Source organism: Mustela erminea, chromosome 5 (assembly GCF_009829155.1).
Source record: "Mustela erminea isolate mMusErm1 chromosome 5, mMusErm1.Pri, whole genome shotgun sequence".
Lineage (NCBI taxonomy): Eukaryota > Metazoa > Chordata > Mammalia > Carnivora > Mustelidae > Mustela > Mustela erminea.
Genome location: NC_045618.1, coordinates 31560836 through 31580421, shown reverse-complemented (window position 1 = coordinate 31580421; position 19586 = coordinate 31560836). Strand labels below are relative to the sequence as shown.

At 56.0% G+C, this 19586-nt stretch overlaps 1 protein-coding gene across 2 annotated transcripts in view; it reads right to left on the bottom strand.

The window, feature by feature from the left end:
* STRA6 (signaling receptor and transporter of retinol STRA6) overlaps window positions 1-19586 on the bottom strand; it is a 30076-nt gene that overhangs the window by 10156 nt on the left and 334 nt on the right. The window contains exons 1-9 of one of the 2 annotated variants that reach the window (XM_032342466.1): window positions 10771-11307; window positions 10381-10559; window positions 6953-7019; window positions 6455-6618; window positions 5204-5343; window positions 4593-4616; window positions 4296-4462; window positions 2855-2977; window positions 38-105 (exon numbers count right to left, since the gene is read on the bottom strand). In XM_032342466.1, coding sequence (XP_032198357.1) covers window positions 38-105; window positions 2855-2977; window positions 4296-4462; window positions 4593-4616; window positions 5204-5343; window positions 6455-6618; window positions 6953-7019; window positions 10381-10559; window positions 10771-10923 — 1085 coding nt within the window. In that variant the 5' untranslated portion in view covers window positions 10924-11307. Of the gene's footprint in view, window positions 1-37; window positions 106-2854; window positions 2978-4295; window positions 4463-4592; window positions 4617-5203; window positions 5344-6454; window positions 6619-6952; window positions 7020-10380; window positions 10560-10770; window positions 11308-19586 lie in introns of those variants that run through there. The other variant, XM_032342467.1, reaches the window with a different exon arrangement.

The window sequence follows — 19586 nt, the reverse complement described above, 5'->3', positions numbered from 1 at the left end:
CTGCTCACTGGCCCAAAGTGGGTGCCTGGGACCTCACCTGCTTCGCAGCTTCTTCCGGCAAAGGAGGGCCCTCAGATATTCCTCACAGTAGCGGCTTGGCAGCCCCTGTGGAGACAGACGGACGAGCAGATGAGACCTGCATGGAACCATCCAGGGGACCCTGGCTCAGGGTGCCACAGTGGGCACATGGGGCTTGAGAAAAACCTCTTGGCTGTGGCGGGGTGCAGAGAAGGGCCAGCCTGTGGGGATGAGGTCCATGCCCCACAAAAGCTGCCCTTTCTCCTCCACAACTAGGAGACAAACCATTCTCTTAAGAACACTCCACACTGAGCAGTTCGTCCTAAAGGCTATCTCCCAACTCTCTCCTACTTTACTCAGTCCCATCCGCTCACTGCTTCCCCCCTGGCCTCTGCTGGCTGAGACTGGGGCAAAAGGGAGCCTAGGTTCCATGCACACATCCCCAAGCAGGACACACAGGATGGGGTCCTTCCAGGTCACACACCCCAGGCCTCTCCTGCTACTCCGGGGAAATTACAAGCGCAACAGGTTTTGTCTAAATCATATCACAAGGGTGATGGGATTTGTTTAAACCACCTTCCATGGGGCATCTGGGTGGCTCAGTCATTGAGCATCTGTCTTCAGCTTAGGTCATGATCCCAGCGTCCTAGGATCGAGCCCCGCATCTGGCTGCTTGCTCAGCAGGGAGTCTGCTTCTCCCTCTCCCACTCCCCCTGCTCGTGTTCCCTCTCTCACTGTCTCTCTGTCAAATAAATAAATAAAATCTAAAAAACAAACAAAAAAACCCAAACACACATTCCAGGCCATTAATCCCCTGTCAAGTGCAGAGGCCCATGGTAAGATGGGGTGAGCCCCTGCCCCCCTCGGTTGGAGAACACAAGCCTATCACTTGTTTTCATGGTAACTCAACACACACACACACACACACACACACACACACACACACACCCCACCAGGGTAGGTGTGGGTCAGCTCAAAGCTTGACTGGGACCTCTGAGGCTTAAACCTCTCTGCTGCAGGGCGGAAGAGGATTTTATCTCCTAGGACTTCTCAGGAGGACAGGCATGCCTGGAGGGAGAGGTGAGGCATCAAAGATCCCTGGAGGAGAGGGAGAGGGCCCCAGCGGGGAGAGATGTGACAGGCACCCTGGGTACCCTAGGGGAGCCGCCCCTCTTCTGAGCCAGCTATAAAAGTGAGGGGACATCAGGCTCCCCCGGAAGAGTGTGACCGTCAGGAGGGCAGCTGCAACTGTCCTTGAGGTCCCTGCTGCTCCCCACCCCAGAGTTGGTGGGTCCATGGAGGAGCCAGGGTGGCCACTGGAGGACCTGAGCTGGCAGGCCTCTCTCCCCCCATCTCCTTCCCTCCTCGGGGTCCTCTTTGACTTCCGTGCCAGCCCCTCTCCCAAGCTCCAGACCTGCGGTCTAGCTGCCCACCCCAACCCCATGCCCGTGCGTCAGTCCCCATGCACCTGCCCACACCCAGCGCTCATCCCTCAGCAGCTGGACCCCCGGCGGCTCGCTGCTCTGTCCTCTCTGCCACCCTGCGAGCTTGCCTTCACCTTTCCCGACTGAAGAGTGACTGAGACCCTTGGCATCTGTGTCCTCAGCCTCTTCTGAGGCTGTCCCCTTCCCTTTGAGGGTCTCTGTGGAGTGGTTTTCTTCTTTCTCTCCTACTGAGAAGAGCACTTGACCCTGTCTCTGCCCACACCCATGGCCTTGGGCGGAGCCCTGGTGCACTTGTCACGTGGCACAGTGACCAGTGACCCGACCATCTGTTGCTGCCGTATCTCCCCAGCCCCTGGGAGCCTCTGGGGGTCAAACACAGGTCTGCAGTCTAAGTTCGCAGTCCCTCGCTCAGGGCCTGACACTTGGTGGGGACTTAGAAGGCTTCTTAGTAAGATCGCCTTGTCTTGTAAGAATTCTCTCTCATGGGACTCCTGAGTGGCTCAGTGGGTTAATGCCTCTGCCTTCAGCTCAGGTCATGATCCCGGGGTCTTGGGATCGAGCCACATCGCATCGGGATTTCTGCTCAGTGGGGAGCCTGCTTCCCTTCCTCTCTCTCTGCCTGCCTCTCTGCCTACTTATGATCTCACTCTCTGGCAAATAAATAAATAAAATCTAAAAAAAAAAAAGTATTCTCTCTCACTATGATTTACCCACTGATCCATCTAAAACTTCTGAAATAGCTGCTGAGTATCTACCATGCACCAAGACATGCCCAGTGCTACAAATTACACGTGCACAAAACAGACACAATCCGTCTCTACCCCTTTACCCCCCCTCCCTACATCTGCAAGGCCTTCTCCTTATTCTCTTCCTGCTCCATATCCTCCCTGTCCCTCAGGACACCTACTGAAGTTTACCTCCTCCAGGAAGCCCCCCAGCCTGCCTCAGTTCTCCCTGCCCACCCCTTTATCTGACTTTATCCAACCATACCCAGCCTAGAACTGATTCATAATGCGACTGTACCCCGGGAGCTTCCTGGAGCTCGTGGGCATCTGCAGAGCTCCTTGGAGGCACAAGTCTCCTGGCCTATCCCATTTCTCCAACTAGAGCCTCTGTGTTTTGGAAGCAGAGCTCAGACTGCCCTGTCCTCTGATCCATGCCTCCTCTGTTGACTCCCCACTGTGTCTGCTGCTGGGTGCCCCCAGGGATCCCAGGTGCCAGCTAAGGGCCTGGTCCAAAGTTCGGTCCAGGAGGAAGGACTAACCCATCACTTGGTGACTCAGCAAATATTTTCTGAGCACCTGGGCCCACTCACAGGGACCCAACAGTGGTGCAGGGGGTCAGGGTGTCTTGAGTGCTAATAGGAGCCTAGCCCAGCCCTCCCCCTTTACCTCAGAGCCTGCTCCTGCCATGTTCCGGAAACTTCTCACCAGCTGTACCGGGTACCAAAGGCTCAGGAATCCGAGGCCCAGAAGCAGAGGCAAGGAAGCCAGCAGGGCATAGTACTTGTAGATCTAGACAGACGGACAGAGCCCCCAGACATACCTACCTTCTACCTTCCTCCCTCAACAGAAGACCAGAATCCATTTCCCTTTCCACTTCACTCCCACCCGGCTGACGGCTGGCGGAGGTCTTCTCATGCCCGCCCCCACTCGAGTTACTCAGCACAAACACTCCCACTCCCCTTCTGAGGCCCTGTGGACGTGTTCCCCCCTCTCCCGGGCTCCTGGACTCCTACAGCCCTTAGAGGAACTTATGTAATTCCCTCCTCCCTGTCCCAGGGGGCTGCCGTGGGACCTGAGACCAGGGATACCCATTTGCTATGTTCCTTTGTTCCTGGGCTTTGGGCACAGGCCCCTGAAAACTAAACAAAGGCCTAATTTTGACTGGGTACAGTTGCGACCTGGGCATCAGGGAAGTCCAAGCCTTACCCCCCGGGGCACTGAGTCCTTCCTAGGGCTGGGCCCCTTCTGTGTTCACTCAGTTATTTGTTAACTCAATCTTTTTTTACTGACAGCTCAGTATGTGCCCAGTTCTGGGTGGCGAAAAAGACCAACCCAGTCCCCCCTCTCAAGAAAACCAACCAATCCTCATCTCTACCCTGGAGGATGGTGTTATCCACTCCATTTACAAGGAGGGAAACTGAGTCTCAGAATGGTGACACGGTTTCCTCAAAGCACTTAGCATCACCTGGCGCCATTTGTTTTATTTATTTATTTTTTGTATCTGCCCTTCTAGAATGGCCACTCTTGGGACGCTAGGGACTTCATCTGTCCTGTTCACAGCTATATTCCACTGCTGGGATGTGTCCCTGGTACAGAATACGCGCTTCCAGAATACGCGCTTCCAATATGTTTGTGGAAGGAAGGGAGGGAGGGAGAAGATGGTTCAAACTCAGGTTGTCTGGCCTGAGGCCTGTGCCTCCACCCTTCAGGTGCTCCCAGCCAGCAGCCAGTGAGGTTCTAGAATTCTCTTTTCAGCCCTCCAAGACCATCCCCCAACTCAGAGCTCGGCTTCCTCCATCTCCTCCCTCACACGCCAGCCTGGCCAAGGAAGGCTGGCGAATCAACAATGGAGGGATTGCAGGCTCCCTCTTCCTCCCCCTCGGCCCTTCCCCCCTCCCCGCTCCCTCCCGGGCTGGAAGCTCCTGCAGGCAGTCCCAGCGCCCTTGTCCCCTGCTCTTCCACAGAGGGCCTGTGTTCACAGGAGTGGAATTCGGTGCACAGAAGGCAGCGGAGAAGTCTAGCATGTAAATAAGAGGACAGGAGCCACACTGGTTTACGCAGGTCCTTCATGCCCCTCTGCCTCAGGCTGTCGTGAGTCAGCGGTTACCTTGGGTGTCTGAGGACACTCTGCCCTCTGCCAGATCTGGACCCCGAAGTGAGCCCAGGACAGCATGCTGCCGAGCAGGTGTGCGGCTCCGTGCCTGACTGTGGCACAGGCGGCCAGAGGGTAGTAGAGGGCAGGGTAATAGAGCAGGGCGAGAGTCTTCCAAGGCCCTGGAAGGCAAGATGGGCCGAGGGAGACGCGTGGTGGAGAGGCAGGTCCCTTCCCTCCTCCCCCTTCTGAGCCCTGCATTCAGATTCAGGTTCTGACCGTCACCAGCATTGGCAATCTCCAGCAAGTTACCTCTTGGAGTCTCCATTTTTCCATCTGTAAAATGGAAATAATAGCGGCATATTACCCAAGACAAAACAAGAAAGTAGATGCACAGTGCTTAGCACAGCGCTTAGTCAGTTGTCAACAGACTAAGCTACGACTTCCTTATTGTTCCTTCCCCTGACCCCCAGCAGCCTCCTGCGTGAAACGAGCTGTCATCCTCACTGAGCAGAGTCACTGTGAGCACTGGCTGATCACAAGAGGTCATGTTGAGGACAGTGGCCCCTCTTGGTGGCAGCTGTCCTTGTGCGGTCACTTCCTCAAGTCCAGCCCAATTGTCCCTAACCCCTCCTACTTCCTTCCCACCCTCCTTCATTCTCGGAGGCCTGCGCTGTTCTGGGCAGCGGTTGGCACAAGAACAGAAGGTAGAGAGGGCAGTAGCGACCCAGCAGCTGGGACCAACGAAGGGCTGGTTTCGTGCACTGCGGCTGGGAGGTCCACACGATAGCATCTTCTCGGCAGTGGCTCAAGTTGGGGATGGGAGCTCCCTGACTCACTACAGAAGAGCCCGCCCCATGCTCCTGATCCCCAGTCAGCCTATCCCACCAACCCAGCCCCAGGGCCTCAGCTGTGCTGGGTACCTTGGCTGGGGGGTGAAGCCAAGGTCAGGAAGGGCAGCGGGTCCTCTGCAGGGAACAGCAAACACAAGGAGCTGAAGAGGACCATGAAGACAGCTGCAGGCACTGTCCAGGTCGTGTCCCCCGCCAGGAAATCCACGGGGCTGGTGCAGAGACAGGGACAGGACAGGAGGAAGCCGCTTGGGCCCTGCACCCCCATTCCCCCATGCCATGTTCCATATGTCAGGGGAGTAGAGATGGAAACTTTCCAGATGGAAACTGGAGGTCCCATCATCCATTTATTCCTCATGTATCAGTGGGGGGCCTCCTGTGCACCAAGCTCTGGGCCCTGTGGTCAAGTGACTCAAGAACTACCCTGTCCCCCACCCCCATACACAGGCACACAGCGGGAACAAGCCCGAGCAGCTCCCTCCGCCCACCCTGGAAGCTCCAGGAAACAGCTGCCTCCACACAAATCAGTCTGTCTGGGCTGGCAAACCTTCAGAGAGCTCGGAGAGTCACAACATCCTTAGGCAACAGCCCCCACCCTGGCCTGGGTGTGGTCTGGGGCAGAGGGCACACAGCGGGCACAGCTGTCCCAGGCATCAGCCCTCTGGGCTCAGGGCAAGCCACTCAGACTTGCTTCTGTCCAGCTTGACCTCATGCCCCGAGGCCAACCGCCTCCTTCTCCACCCTAGGCAAGGCAAACTCTTACCTGGGCCCACCTGTGACAGATGCCCAGGTGAGTTCTCCACCAGACCATCATGGCAGAACTCACTTTGGTGTGTGGCCTGGGCCTGAGGGTCAAGGCTGTCTACACTGGGGCTCCAACTGCCACCTCCCCCAACCCTTTGGTCTCTCCCATATGAGCCTGCCCAGTTCCACCTCAAGGTCATCCCTGTCCCAGGCTCCGGGGTTGTAGGACTGAAGGAGACAGGGAAAGAAAGTCCCAGCCATGGGACTGGGCTGGGATCTGTACCTCATAATCTACCAATAACATCAGGGTCTGGGTGAGGCCCTCAAGGGAAACAAAGGTCAAGATGGCATGGGATGGCCATCGCCTGTCCAGACCATGGGCCACCGCAGGAAATGCATCTAGGAGTCAGGCCCTGTTGGGCTGGTGTCTCCTTGGGTCTGGGACCGGAGCAGGTGGGCCTAAGTGGGGCCCTCCCCTTCCCTCTGGGGCTTCTGCCTAAACCTGGAGGTCCAGGTCAGGGTAGTAAGAGCCCCTCAGGGCTGAAAGCAGCACTGAGGCCAGAGCAGACTTCTAGGTACCTAACAAACCCCCACTGGCCCAGAGTGGTCCTATCAGCTGGGCCACCCAAGTGGGGGTGCCCAGGCCTTGGCACCAACTGGAACATTCCAGATCTGCCGAGCCCGCAGCAGGGCCGGGGCCGGCGCACCCTCGTGAGCACAGCCAGCAGCAGCAGCACAAGGATCTGAAAGAAGAGCACAGAGCAGGCCATGGGTGCCCAGGCCTTCCCTAAGGGGCTGAAACTGAGGGCTTGGCCTCCACGCCCAGACATCCCTACCCCTCAGGGCACAATCACAGGGCATATTGGGGACTGGCCAAGAGAACGGTGACAGAGAGGTTGGACTTTGGGCCGCATCTTGGTTTGGGTCCCCACCCTGGGAAAACTCCCAGAGCTGGGGCTCCTGGGGTCCCCCTTGGCCAGCCGCAGCAGGGAACACAAGCCCCTTCCAACCTCTGCCCCACCGCCCCACCCGGTCTGGCAATGGGTGGTGAACAGGTCAGCCTCCGGGTAGACTCACCGACAGCACAGCCAGGCAGGCGTGGAGGAGCCCCAACAGCACACTGGGGTGGCAAACAGGCACCACTCTGCAGAGCAAGGCAAGGCTGGATCAGGCTTGTATTGGGACACCCCTGGGTGTGCAGCCCCTTTGGGCTTCCAAGCTGTTGACCCTGGGGCTCCGCCCACCACCTCCCTCAGCCTCTGATCTCTCCTCTGCAAGCTGGCCCAGCTCAGCCTTCTCAGGCTCATTCCAGGGTTGCAGGCCCCTCGTGTTGCCCCAGCCCCAGGCCAAGCTCTGAGGTTACAGGGTTGAAGGAGACAGGGCCTCCCAGGGGAAGGCATGGGAGAAACAGAGCAAGGCAGCTCAACCCCAACCTGGGGCCCTCTTCTTTCTCACCCATTCTTCCTGGCCTTCAAGGCCACTTCATCCCCCCTCCTCCAGGAAGCCTCTGACTGCTTCAGGCCTCCCAGACCTCTCCTTCTCAGAATTGTGGCTGAGCCTCTCATCTAGGTGGAGCAATCAAGTGTTTGGTCCTAGGCTTTGCCTTGTGGCATTTGATTTAAGTTTAAAAGATGGTTGGCATCTTTGAGGCAAAGAAGCAGAAAGGGAGCTCCGTGTAGAGGGAGGAACATGAGGACAGGAAGCGACAGGGAGCAGATGGTGCGGGGAGGTCAGGCAAGGCTTTCCGTTTGCCTGCAGGCTCTAGGGCTGTGGGCAGGCCGGGAGCAGGTCACAGCCGGCATGGGAGGCACTAGGGAGCCATGAAGGATGTTGGAGCAGGCTGGTGCTCTGAATTTGGGGAGATTTCTGTGCCCCACTTTGAATAATAACAACAGCAGTAACTAGCATTCACTAAGAACTGACTATGTGCTCTTTATTCCATGTGTTAATTCGGGTATTACTGGCCGGGTCAGTGTTACTATTATCCCCCTTGCGTAGACAAGGAGACCAAAGCTCAGAGAGGCTAAGTATCTTGCCTAAGTCACACAGGTAGGAAAATATCAGAGTAAGGATTCAAACTGAGGTCCTCTGGCTGCAGCACCCACATCTGACCGGGAGGGGAGAGGTAAGAAGTATGGAAGGAAGTTTTAAGTTGAACCATATGAAAGCCTCATTTCTACATGTCAAAAACAGTTGAAAATCCACATCGTCAAGGAGTTGAGCATCAGCAGCAACTAGGGAAGGGAGACAACAGGCTGCCCCTCAGAGATGTGTAGGAGGAAGAAGGTACATGCCTGAGATGGAAGAGCAGGGAGAAGGGGGCTTTCCAGAATGATCGCAGACTTCTAGGCCTTATTCCAAGAGGAGAAGTGAGGACCAGAATCACAGGCAGCCCAGGAAGCGAGGCTTGGTCTCAGACACTCAGAGACAGAGGCCAGACTGCAGAGTAGTGAGGACACTGAGATAAGGAGCAAGATAGCTGTTTCCAGAAGTCAGTCTCTGAAAGGGAACCTACAACGGGCCCTCAGAGGGGAAGGCAGAGCCCTGATACCCATGCCCCTACCCCTCACCCCACAGCAGAAGGGCCTGCAGATCTCCCTGGTGTTGGCCTCCTGCCAGGAGGGCAGGCCAGGAGAGAAGCCTCCAATTCCCCAGGCAGCCCTTTGAAGTGGTGGGGAGGTAAGTGTCATCCTGGACAGCTGCCACAGGCATTCAAGTCCCCAGGCTCTGGCTGAGAAACTTAGTATTAGTGGTAAGTGGATAACATGTGGGCAGATGTCAGGCTGGGTACATGACCCGGTCGGGGGTGGGGGAGCTCCAGGGGGCTCCAGGGGTAGGAAAGGGCTGGCTAGGCTGCCACGGATCAGTCCCGTGCCCACAGAAGAGCCCGGAGGACACATCCCACCCCGTCAAACTCACTCCCCTCCCAATCTTTTCAACCAGGACTTTCCACCAGGAGGGCACCTGGACAAGTGTGACCAGGAGACTGAGTCCGGCCAGCCACTGTCACCAGCGCCTACCAGCCCGAACCCCAGCCTGCGAGGGCACCCTGAGGTACAGAGGGGCCCACCATCAGGAGCTCCTCGAAGCCTCGGTGCATCATCTCCCTGGGTGTCTGACTCACTCAGGGAGAAGTGGGCCCAAGTTCATCTCCTTGGGATTCCCCTTGAGCTTCCACTTTTGGGAGTGGAGCTTGGGGGACAAGCAGCACCACTGGGATTATAGTAAGTAGAGTCAAAAACAAACCTCATCCTTCCCTGAGGTGGGAGAAGGTGGCTACAGGTCCCAGACGCCTCACACATCAGAGCCAGTGCTCCCCATCACCCAGGCCCTGCTAGGTACCCCACTTCATTCTGAGGCCAGAGCTGAAGAGCCTGGCCCCAGCCAATGCCCAGGCCCTGAGGCTCGCAAGGACACAGCAGCAGCTTCAGTCTTACCCCAGATCAGGAGCCATATCCTCTTGGCTTCCGGGGCCCCTCCCCATTCTGCTGCTTCTCCCACTCCAAAAATGTGCAGCAGGGACAAGAGGAGCCCGCAGGCTGTCCAGATCAGCCAGGGACGGGCGAAGGAAACACCCCTGTTGACACAGAGCTACTGACCAGGTGGCCAGTACCCTGAGTCTTCCCAGCCTGAGGCCTAGATGAGGCCTCTGACCCTGCCGGGTGACTCAAGACCGGCCAGTCCGCAGCCCCAGCCCCCTGGGAAGCACGCCAGCCTTTCTCCTTCTCTAGTTTCCGTAGTTGATGGAAAGCAGGTGTGTGCACATCTGGCTCAGCCAACCCCCCTCCCTCCCCAGCCTCACCTTTCCAGTTCCCCCAAACCCTCAGACAGAGCAGGGAGGTGGGGGATGGGGCGAGGGCCAGGAACAATAAGGGGAGAACTGGGCTCTGGGGCCCACACAGACCAGGCATCCTTGGCAGCCTGTGGGGCCCAGGGAGGCCCAGCCCCTCTGCCAGGGGGCTGCCCAGACTAAACAAAGATAGGGCCTGGCAAAGGGAGCCGCGTGTCCTCTGCCCACACAGGACTGGGCTGAGGCTGCCTCCCTCCCCTGGGCTCGCCTGAGCACTCCTGCTAAAGAGAAAGGCTCTCCTGATTTTCATGGAGACTCAGAGCCCGCCAAAGGCACGGGGGCGCCATCTTTCCTTAAGGACCCTCCCCCCAGGCTTTCTTCCTCAGGTGTTCCCCTGCCCTGGGCTGGGCAGAGAGCCTGACAGCTGGCAAACAAGGCACCCCTAATGATAATGGTCACCCTAGGGACAAGCAACCCCTTGAAGGCAAGAGGAGCTTCTCTCATCCACTCAGCCAGCACTCTGCCTCCCAGCCACTGGCCAAAGCCGCCCCAAACCGGCTAGATCTGAATTTGCAAGGAGAAGGCCCAGGAGGTTGTATTTTAACAAACCACACAGGTGCTTTTTAAGTGACAGCCTGGCCCAGGGCCTTGCCCAGAGGGCTTCCCTGTCCCCCCATCATCTGCCACACCCCACTCTGCAGGCAGACAGACTCACCCCTCCGGCTGGAGCTCCTGGTCCCCTTGGGGCTCGTCGATGTACCAGCTGGAGTAGTCCTCTGTGACCCCGGAGGAGGTCTGGTTCCCCACGGCCTGGGACGACATTCTCTGGCCTTTCTTCTCTGCCCCCCCTCCCCTGGACAAGTGGGGGAAAACCACTACAGATGTGAAAAGAGGCTTAGGGAGGAAAAAAAAAAAAAAAAAAAAACAGAAAGAAAGAAAGAAAGAAACCAAACAAAGAAGTGTTTCTCTTTAATCCTAAAGGTTACTTTCTTGCTTTTAGCTCTCTGGGAAAAGCCCGTCTGGGAGAGAGGGCTTGGGCCGGCTAGCACGGGAAAAGGGGAAGGGCTTCTCCAGTCCCTTCCCGTCCCTTCCCGCCCCGTCTTGCCTGCTCCTGCAGGAGATAGTTATCCCCTTGGGACGAGTGTGCCCCTCGGGGTCCTTGGGCTCTTGCTGGAACGCCTGACTGTTCGTCTGTCCACCAGCCTCTGTGCAAAGGACCATTTTCAAAGAAAGTTTGTCCAATCCAAGCTGCCTGCATAGACACCCCCCTTCCTTCCCCCTCCCCAAAGCCACCCAAACGACCCACAGACACACACTCAAGGAAGGGCAGGGAGGAAGGAGCTACAGAGATGAAAGGGTGGGCGGGCAGCAGGCGGGTCCAACCCAGCTGGACCCTCCCAGCTGGGCTCCAGGTCCCTCCTGCCCTCAGGGGTCAGCCCCATCCCCCTCTTTGTTTAGCTCCCCCGCTCAGACCACCTCCCCACCCCCACCCCCACCCCCCAGCCTTAGCCTGCCCCTGTCTGGCTCCTTTGGCCCTCAGTGATGGAATCATATCATGGTCCTGACAAAGTGTCCCTCCCAGGTAGGAGGCCTCAGCTCCACCCGTAGCTGGAGCCCTGGAGGGATGTGTCCAGGAGGGTCCCAGGCAGCTGGCCCAGCTCACATACCTGCCTCCTGCGCCTACCCAAAGCACCTACTCCTCCAGCCTCTGCATCTGCAGGGTCCTACGCACACACAGTCCAGCATGCAGCAACCCAAGGAGACAGCTGGGGCTGGAGGCAGGGAGAGAGGCAGGGAGGGAGAGCCTTTCCACCCCTTCCCCTGGGTTTCCACGAAGGAGGCAACATGTGTCTCATTGGTAAAACCTTCTAGTTTCTCCACTTGATTTCAAAAGGAGATAACTCACCCTTTTGAGGCAGAGATTAGGCCTTTAAACACAAACCAGACTTGCGAGTAAGCAAGAAGAACCCCTCCTGCCTTGGGCTCCTCCCACGCTGTGGGGTGAGGGTGAGGGTGAGGGTGAGGGAGGCTGGGCCCAGGCAGAAGCCGGGGCTTCCTCCTTCCTCTCCATCTGCCACCCCCCAACCCCGGCCCAAGAAGCTGTACCTCTGACTGGCTCCCCTTCCCCAACTGGCCCCAGAAGGGAGACAAGATGCAGATAAAGACAGTAAACTGTTCTCAGGCCCTGTCCCCGGGCGGGGGTCGGGCCCCCTAAACAGGTCGCTGTCTTTGAGATTGCCCTGGGCCTCCCCAGCTAAGGCACTCATTCCACAAGTTTTTGGTTTTTTTTTTTTTCCTAAAGGAATTCATCCATTTATTCTTCTAGCATAAATTCATTGAACAACTACTAAGTGCAGGCATTATTCTGGACCCTGGGATGTGAAAGTTGACATTTCCGGGGGGACACAGAAAAGTAGGTAAATAACCACCAGTCTGAGCCTTCCTGTCTACAAAGGGAAGGCACAGAATGCCTGAGGTATACCACAGGAAGCTGAATTTGGTCCGAAAAAAATGGGGGATTCCCGAAAAAAGAAACCTGATTCACGGAGATCTGAGAACAAGGAAAAGTCAGATGTGTAGAGGGTGTGGGGAAAGGGAAGCGTGTTCCTGGAAGAGGGAACAGCCCCCTGAGGGGTGTGGGCTCAGCAGAGACAAAGTTTGAAATCCTAAAATCTTCCCATTCAGACCTAGCAGCCAGGCCCATGAAACCTTCCAGGACTAGGACCTGAATGCTCTATTGGCCTTGGCTGTTCTCCACTCCTTTCCCAGTGACCCTCTTCCAGGAAGTGGGTTCAGACACCCCTCCCCCACCCCACAGAGTTGTCCGAGGCAGACTCAGAACTGAGCCTAAACTTTCTGTGATGCAATGCAGGAGCCCACACTGCCCATCTGTTCCCGGGAACTTGGGGTGAATCCAGCCTCCGAAGCCTGGCTCTGAGGACCTGGGGGCAGAACGCTGCCTCTTCTCTTCCTCCTCCCTTATTCTGCCAGCGCACATACAGTACAGGCTCTCAGGCAACGAGGACTTTACAAGTTGCGTTTTGCCCAGCCATTGTTCATTCTAGTGACTGTCACTCCTCCATGGACCTGCACTAGGCAGGCCAGTATGTAGCCTCTGCTCCAACTCAGAGCCTGCATTCCCTTCTCTGCTCAGGAGTTTTGGACCCTCAGCCTAGAGGGCAACTAACTTCTATCTGCTTAGATCTGCCTGGTGGTAACTCCAGCAGTTGGGATCTGGTCTGTGACGGGGAGCTCTCTCCCTCTATACAAGGCAGAGATGGTCATTACTGGGCAACTCTGTCAGAAGCTGCTTCCTTGCCTGGAGGAAGCCTCCCCCATGTGGGTTGTTCATTCATTCCTTCATGCATCCATTCATGCAACAAAGGTTCATCACATCCCGATGGCACCCCAGGGAAGGTTCTACAAGCGGAGAATGTCGCAATGAGCAAGAGAGCGACTCTTAACAGGCACTGAGGCATAGTGGGAAGACAAAGGTGTCAGAGCGACAAGAGGGAAAATAGAGACAGACAGAAAGGAGGTGGCTGCTTTAGGCTGGATGGTCAGGGAAGGCCCCTCAGAAGAGGTGACATTTGAGCAGAGACCTGGAGGAAGAGAGGGGTACCCAGCTGGGCACTGAGGAAAGACATTCAGGCTGCCTGAAGGAGCCTCCCTCCTCCTCAGGGGCTGCAGCCAGCTTGGCAGGGAGGGGTGCAGCTGAGCTCAAACCCAGTCCCAGACCCAGTCCCTTCCCCACGCACCTCTCCCCAACCAAACCCCACTCCTCACCGAAAGGGACTTCCAGTGGTTACCTTCCAGCGGCTTCCCCCGAGGGATACCACAGTGCCCAAGATATCACCTCCCCCCTCACTGGGGAGATGCAGGGGCTGCCTTCAGGGAGGCCCTAACCAGATGTGAGGAAACTGTGAGCTTTGTTCCTCTGCTGGGGGGTGGGCACAGTGAACAGAAGGCAGCACCTTGATGGGGCCCCTTCTGGCAATGGGCAGGAGCTGGCCCAGGAGGAAGGAACACTGTTCCTATAAGGCAATGGGAAAGGCCCTGTCGCAGATGCAGCCTTACCTAGGTTTGAATCCTGGCGCTGGCTGTGTGACTGTGAGGGATTCCCTAGGCCTCTTGGGGTCTCAACCCCTCCTCTGTCCCAGCAGGGGTGGGACTTCCAGCCTGGAGATTCTTTAGCTGTGGGCTCTGCTCTCTCTCTCTCTGCTCTCTCTCGAGGCCCCTACTCCCTGCCCTCAATGACTTCATGGCCCAAGAATGCAGAGCCAGCACACCAGGCACTAGCTTTAGTAAGAAGGTCAAAGCCACAGAGGCTGTGACTACCCAGGTGTCCCCTTTTGTCTTCTACCCACCCCCACTCCCCAATCCACCCTGGTAGGGGCAGGGAGGGAGGGAAGCCTGGTCAGAGATCCATGATCCACGGATATTGGGTGGCTGTATGGCTCAGGCTGGGAGAGGGACCCCACTTCTTGACCCCAAAACACCTCCTCAGCTTGGAGCTGGAATGGCTCTGTGCTTGCATCTGTGAAATGGGAGAGCTGGTGCCAAAGTGTCAGGAAAGGTGTCATCTGGCCAGACGACAGGTAGGCCGGGAAACGTACTGGCAAGAGAAGAATGGTAATGAGTTGCTCCTGAAGAATTCCTCTGCCTGGCAGCAGAGTTCACAACCGACCCATGGGAGTTGGCTTTAAAGGTTGACTCATGCCCAGAAGAGTCAGAGACTGGTACCTGCCATCGGGGAAGGAGGGGCTGGAGAGGGGAGGGACTTCAGAGACAGACTCCAGAAGCTCCCAGCAGAGAGGTGGCAGGGGGAATAAGGAGATGTCTCGGACAGTCTTGGAGGCTTCCTGGAGGAGGTGTCTTGGAGCAGAGCCCCAAAGTCAGACAGGGTCAGCGATGGTAGCAAGAATGAGGTGCCTTAGGAGAGCTAAGAAGAGGAGTCTGGAAGGCAAGAAGTTGGGGCAGGGGTCCGGGCCACCTAGCTGTAGCCTGCATAAGCCCACATGGGTACATTCAGAAGAGGCTGGTGCCAATACCTGAGGGGCAGGCCAGGACACAAGGGATACAGATTGGGGGGTGCCTAAGCCCTGCTCACTATAAGACAGGGGTCACAAAAAGCTTCTGGGTTCCAAGAAGACAAAGGCCATCTGCTACCTGGGCCTGGCACCAAGCTGCTCTGCTCTGACCCTAGGGCTGGGAGCTGGTCCATAAAGTCCTTGGGACAGGGCTTCCTTCCTCCCCATGTTTTTGTTCAAGTTGATTAAATCTGAGGAATGTCTGCGTCCAGGAACAGAGGCCCACGTGTGTGCCTTCAGCAGCCTGTGGTTATCAAAATCCTCAAAGAGCCAAGTGCTAGGCTTAAAAGGAGCTAACAGTGGGCCAGAGGCAATGGGGAAGACCAGCAGCATCCCCCAAATCTCAGAAACATCCCAAGGAGTTCCCTGATCCTCCAGAGCACCACCAGAATCCCAGCACTATCCCCAGAATTACAGTAACACCACGAAAACTCCTGGAACCTCGGTGTCGCCCCCAGAACGTCAGTATTGTACCAGGACCTTGATCAAACTTTGGTCACATTCCAAGGACCATCAGACACAGACAAATCAAGCACAAGTTGGGGCCTGATGGTCAGAACTACAGTGAGAAGTTGTAGAAGGTCCAGAGACCCCATTGCCCACCACCCTCCCATCCCAGCCCCAGGGCTCTCTGCTTTGAGCTGGATCCCCGCAAAAGTTGCACAGCACCTGAACTTCAGTGACCCCTCAGGGAGCCTCGGTACCATCCCTGATCCCCGATTTTGCAGCAGGAAATGCCCAAGGGATGTTTGGTCCAGGAGAAGGGGTATGGTCTCCTGTGCAATTTGGTCCTGCCCATGAGGTCCCATGTGGAGAGGCAGCCAAGTCATGTTCAACCCCATGCAGGCCAATGAGCTCCGGGTCTGCCTCTATTGACACAGCATCCAAGTATCAAACTGACACCCATGCATAACCTGTCCCCAGACACAGATTGGCCCCGCTCAGTGGCTGGAAGGCATGTCGCTGGCCACTAAGCTCATGACAGAAGTGGATGGCTCTCTACCCCTTCACTCTCTACCTCTTGCCTCCCTTGCCATGAGGGTAGATCAGAAGCATCACCCGAGGGGAGCCTGGGTGGCTCAGTGGGTTAAAGGTTCTGCCTTCGGCTCAGGTTATAATCCCAGAGTCCTGGGATTGAGCCCCACATCAGGCTCGCTGCTCGGCAGGGAGTCTGCTTCCGCGTCTCTCTCTCTCTCTCTCCCTGCCTCTCTGCCTGCTTGTGATCTCTGTCTGTCAAATAAATAAATAAAATCTTAAAACAAAAAAAAGAAGAAGAAGAAGAAGAAGAAGCATCACCCAACACACCCTTCCTGGAATTCTCCTGCCCCCCTCACCACCAACACCATCAACCATGAGGGATCTCAGCCAGATTGCTCTGGTGTGAGTGTAGACACTAGTGAGGAGTAGGAGGAGGTAGCTGCCTGGACCCGGGAGCAGCATGTCCCTCCCCTCCCAGAGAGCTAGGCTAGAACTGACTCAGAGAAGGGAAGTTAGGGAGGCCAATTTCAGCCCAGGACAAAAGTAGCTTTCTTGCTCACGCAGAGGAGTGAGCCCCCAATCAGGGGAGGTAATCAAGAAGAGGGTGGTAGCATCAAGATGCTATAGAGGGTTTCCGGCCTTCAAAGAAGGACTGGCCAGAAGGCCATGAAGATTTCCCCAGTTATAGGAGCCCCTGATTCTCCTTCCTGGCACGGCCTTCCTGGCATTTTATCACCATGGTCTGGCCTTGAGATGTAGACTTCGTGCTGCCCTCCCTCCTCACTGAGGAACTGACTGTTAGACAGATCCCCTGGATTCTCTCTCTCTCTGAGTTCTCTCTTCTTGTTCCCTGCTGGCTGCAGGCTAGGGGTCTCCAACCACCTCTCCCAGAAAACCATACTCAGACACAATACTTCTGACATCTCCCTGTCTTTGGAGTCGACATTGGCCCCCAGAATCCCCCCAGCACAGCCATCTCCAGGTCTCCAACTTCATCCCTCAGAATTGCTTCCCCCTACCAATCCAGCCACCTTCCTGCCTCCAAGGCCCTTGTTGGGGCTCTGTGCCCACTGAAGTGCCTTGTCTCTCTTCCCCCACCTCTTCTGGTCCTACCTGGCCCACGAGGCTTGGCTCCAGCCACAGAGTACTCCCCAACAACTGAGGCCTCCTCCTCTGAGTGCCAGCCCCAGCTCTGGCTAGGATCCCGGAGGGCTGGCTGCTTGCTCCGTCTCAGCAGAAGGCCCCCAAGCAGGGTCCCCAGCACCTGCTTTGGAAGGTGTTTGAGCTCCTCTTCCCAGAAAGCTCCCTCCTTCCCACTGGCTCTGGCCCTGCCCCTCCTCCCACCCCTCAGGCCTCCTTCCCCCACCCCAGGCCTCCACCGGTGCAGAATCAGAGAAGCCCACCCCACCCCCATCTCTCCAGCTCCGGCCCACGGCCAGGCTGGGCCCCACACAGTACACAGGATGGCTTGTCTCCAGAGGAGTCTCTCCACCTCCAGAAACCATTTGCCCGAAACTTGATCTCCCTGGCCCTCAGAGTCACCTCTAGTGAAGAAGCCTGCATAGGGCTTTGATGGCTGAGTTTCCCCAGCTGTGGCCCTGGATGGGCTCAGGAACCCCCCACCTCCTCTCATTTGTCACCATCCATCACCCCCGGAAGGCCGTGGCCTGATGAATTGCTCCAAGCCAGAGGGGAACCACCGGCTAAGCTTTTAATAACCCGATCAGCCTCCCGCTGCTGCCCAGCTGGGCTGAGGGCCCTGACCACCAGAAGGGAGAACTTTGTCACACTTTCATGGGGCTTTGGGGCTTGAGTTTCAGGAACAATCCATTAAGGGGGGAGAGCCTTCTCCTCAATTCCTCATGGCCCAGTCTCTCTCCGGAAGAAGGCTGGGGTTCTGGGGCCTGCTGTTCATCCCAAGCCCATGCCTTCGACCCCCTGAGGATGCAGGGACAGTGGGCCGATCTCCATCCATCCATCTGTCCATCCGGTGGAGGCGATCTCCATCCCTCCGTCAGCTGGAAGCAGGCTCAGGCTCACCATGCTCTCCCCTCCTCCTCCTTCTAGAGGAGGTTCCCCAGAGGAGTAAACAGCACTAGGGAAGGGAAGGAAGCACTAGGGAAGAAGATGGGAAGCCATAAAGAAGGCAGAGCCCTAAATCCCCAAGCCATCGATGCCTGGGGAGGCCCCTTCCTCCACCTCCAAAAAGGGAGGTACAGTTAACAAAAGGGTGGGCAGCCTAAGGAACACAAGTTTCAGGCTGTGAGATTGGTTCCCCGTGATGGTGAAGACCCCAGACAGAGGGCCCAGTGTGAGAAGAGATTTTTACACAGAAAGGGGTAAACTCACAACTCAAAGAGAGAATTCACCTTCGGCCCATTTTCAAGAACTCTCCCATCAAAGAACACTTGCATGTATACGAAGGGAAGTGGGCATCTCCCAAGGCCATTGGTAATGCAAAACTTGGCAATGAGCCCAATATCCATGGCTCAGCTTTGCTAAGTCTATACGGTAAGGTACTTGCTCATGGCCTGGCATGGTGAAACCGCCAAGACAGTGCCAGGTACAATAACCACAAATGCTAATTTCTAAGCAGTTCGTAAATCACAGTCCCACTCCATGTTGCTTTAAACTAGGTGTGCACACGCACGTGTGCTCATACACACATGCGTGCATGTGTGTGTGTGTGTGTGTGTGTGTGTAAATAAGGTTAAAAAATGAATCGAGAAGACACACAGCAGATTGTTCATAGTGGTCACATTTGGGGGAGAAATGACTTTGTGCAAATGAAGGGGGACTTTCATTTGTTTGAAATGTATATTTAAAACCTATCTATCTGTCTGTCTGTTTATTTATTCAACTAGTAAATCAAAGGTAAACATGTTAAGGTTGTATTGAAAGCCTGTTGTGTACAGGCATCACTGAGCTGTGTGAAACAGATTCAGTCCCCAGCCTAGTACTGCACCATCCCCCTGGCCTCTCCTGAAGCTTACATACAGCCCTGAGACTAGGTATTGGCCAATGAGGTGGAAAAAGAAGTGTTGACTATAGCTTCTGAAAAGAGATGTTCTTTAAAAGAGCGATGTTTTCTTTACTCCTTCCGCCTTCCAGATGTCTGAAATGAAGTTGCGATGGCAGGATATCAGGCAGCCATCTTGGATTATGAGGTAGAGATCACGAGTTAAATAGGACAGAGCAGTAAATTAGCTGCAAAGAAAAAGCCTGAGTTGAGGTCAGATCTTAGGCCAGAAGGAGATCTCAGAGACCCCTGCTCTACCCATATTCACCAACACATCTAGAGGAAACTGAGGCTCAGAGAAACGACATGATATGCCAGGACAGTGACTGAGCTAGAAGTCTTGCCAGAGATCCTCCCTCTTCCTACCCTCTTTGTACACACAGAGCTCACAGGTCCTTGCCCAGAAATCACCCTTTCCAGGGTTTGGACTCTGCTCCCTTCTGTGGTTAGGGACCCTGTCTCGGACCCAGTCCCTGGAGTTCGGCAAAGACCCCCAGAGTTGGTTAAGACGCACACCTGAGACATACCTCTCAGCATTCTGTCTGATAAGAATACAGAAGAAGCTCTGCCCACTGGTGCCTACCGGTGGATGTGTCTGCCACTATCTCCCATCTGGCTCCTTTCTCTCTTTCTTTGTCCTGTCCTTCTGCTGCCAGTCTGTCCCAGTCCATCAGTCTCTCCTGCCATCCTTGTTACTGTCTCTCTCTATCCCACCCTCACCCTGTCTGGCTCAGTCTGCCTGTCTCCCACCTTTCTGTCCCTCCTTCTACCTCTCTGTCTCTCTCTCACTCTCAGTCCATCTCTGTGTCTCTCCCTCTCTCTACTCTGTCTTTC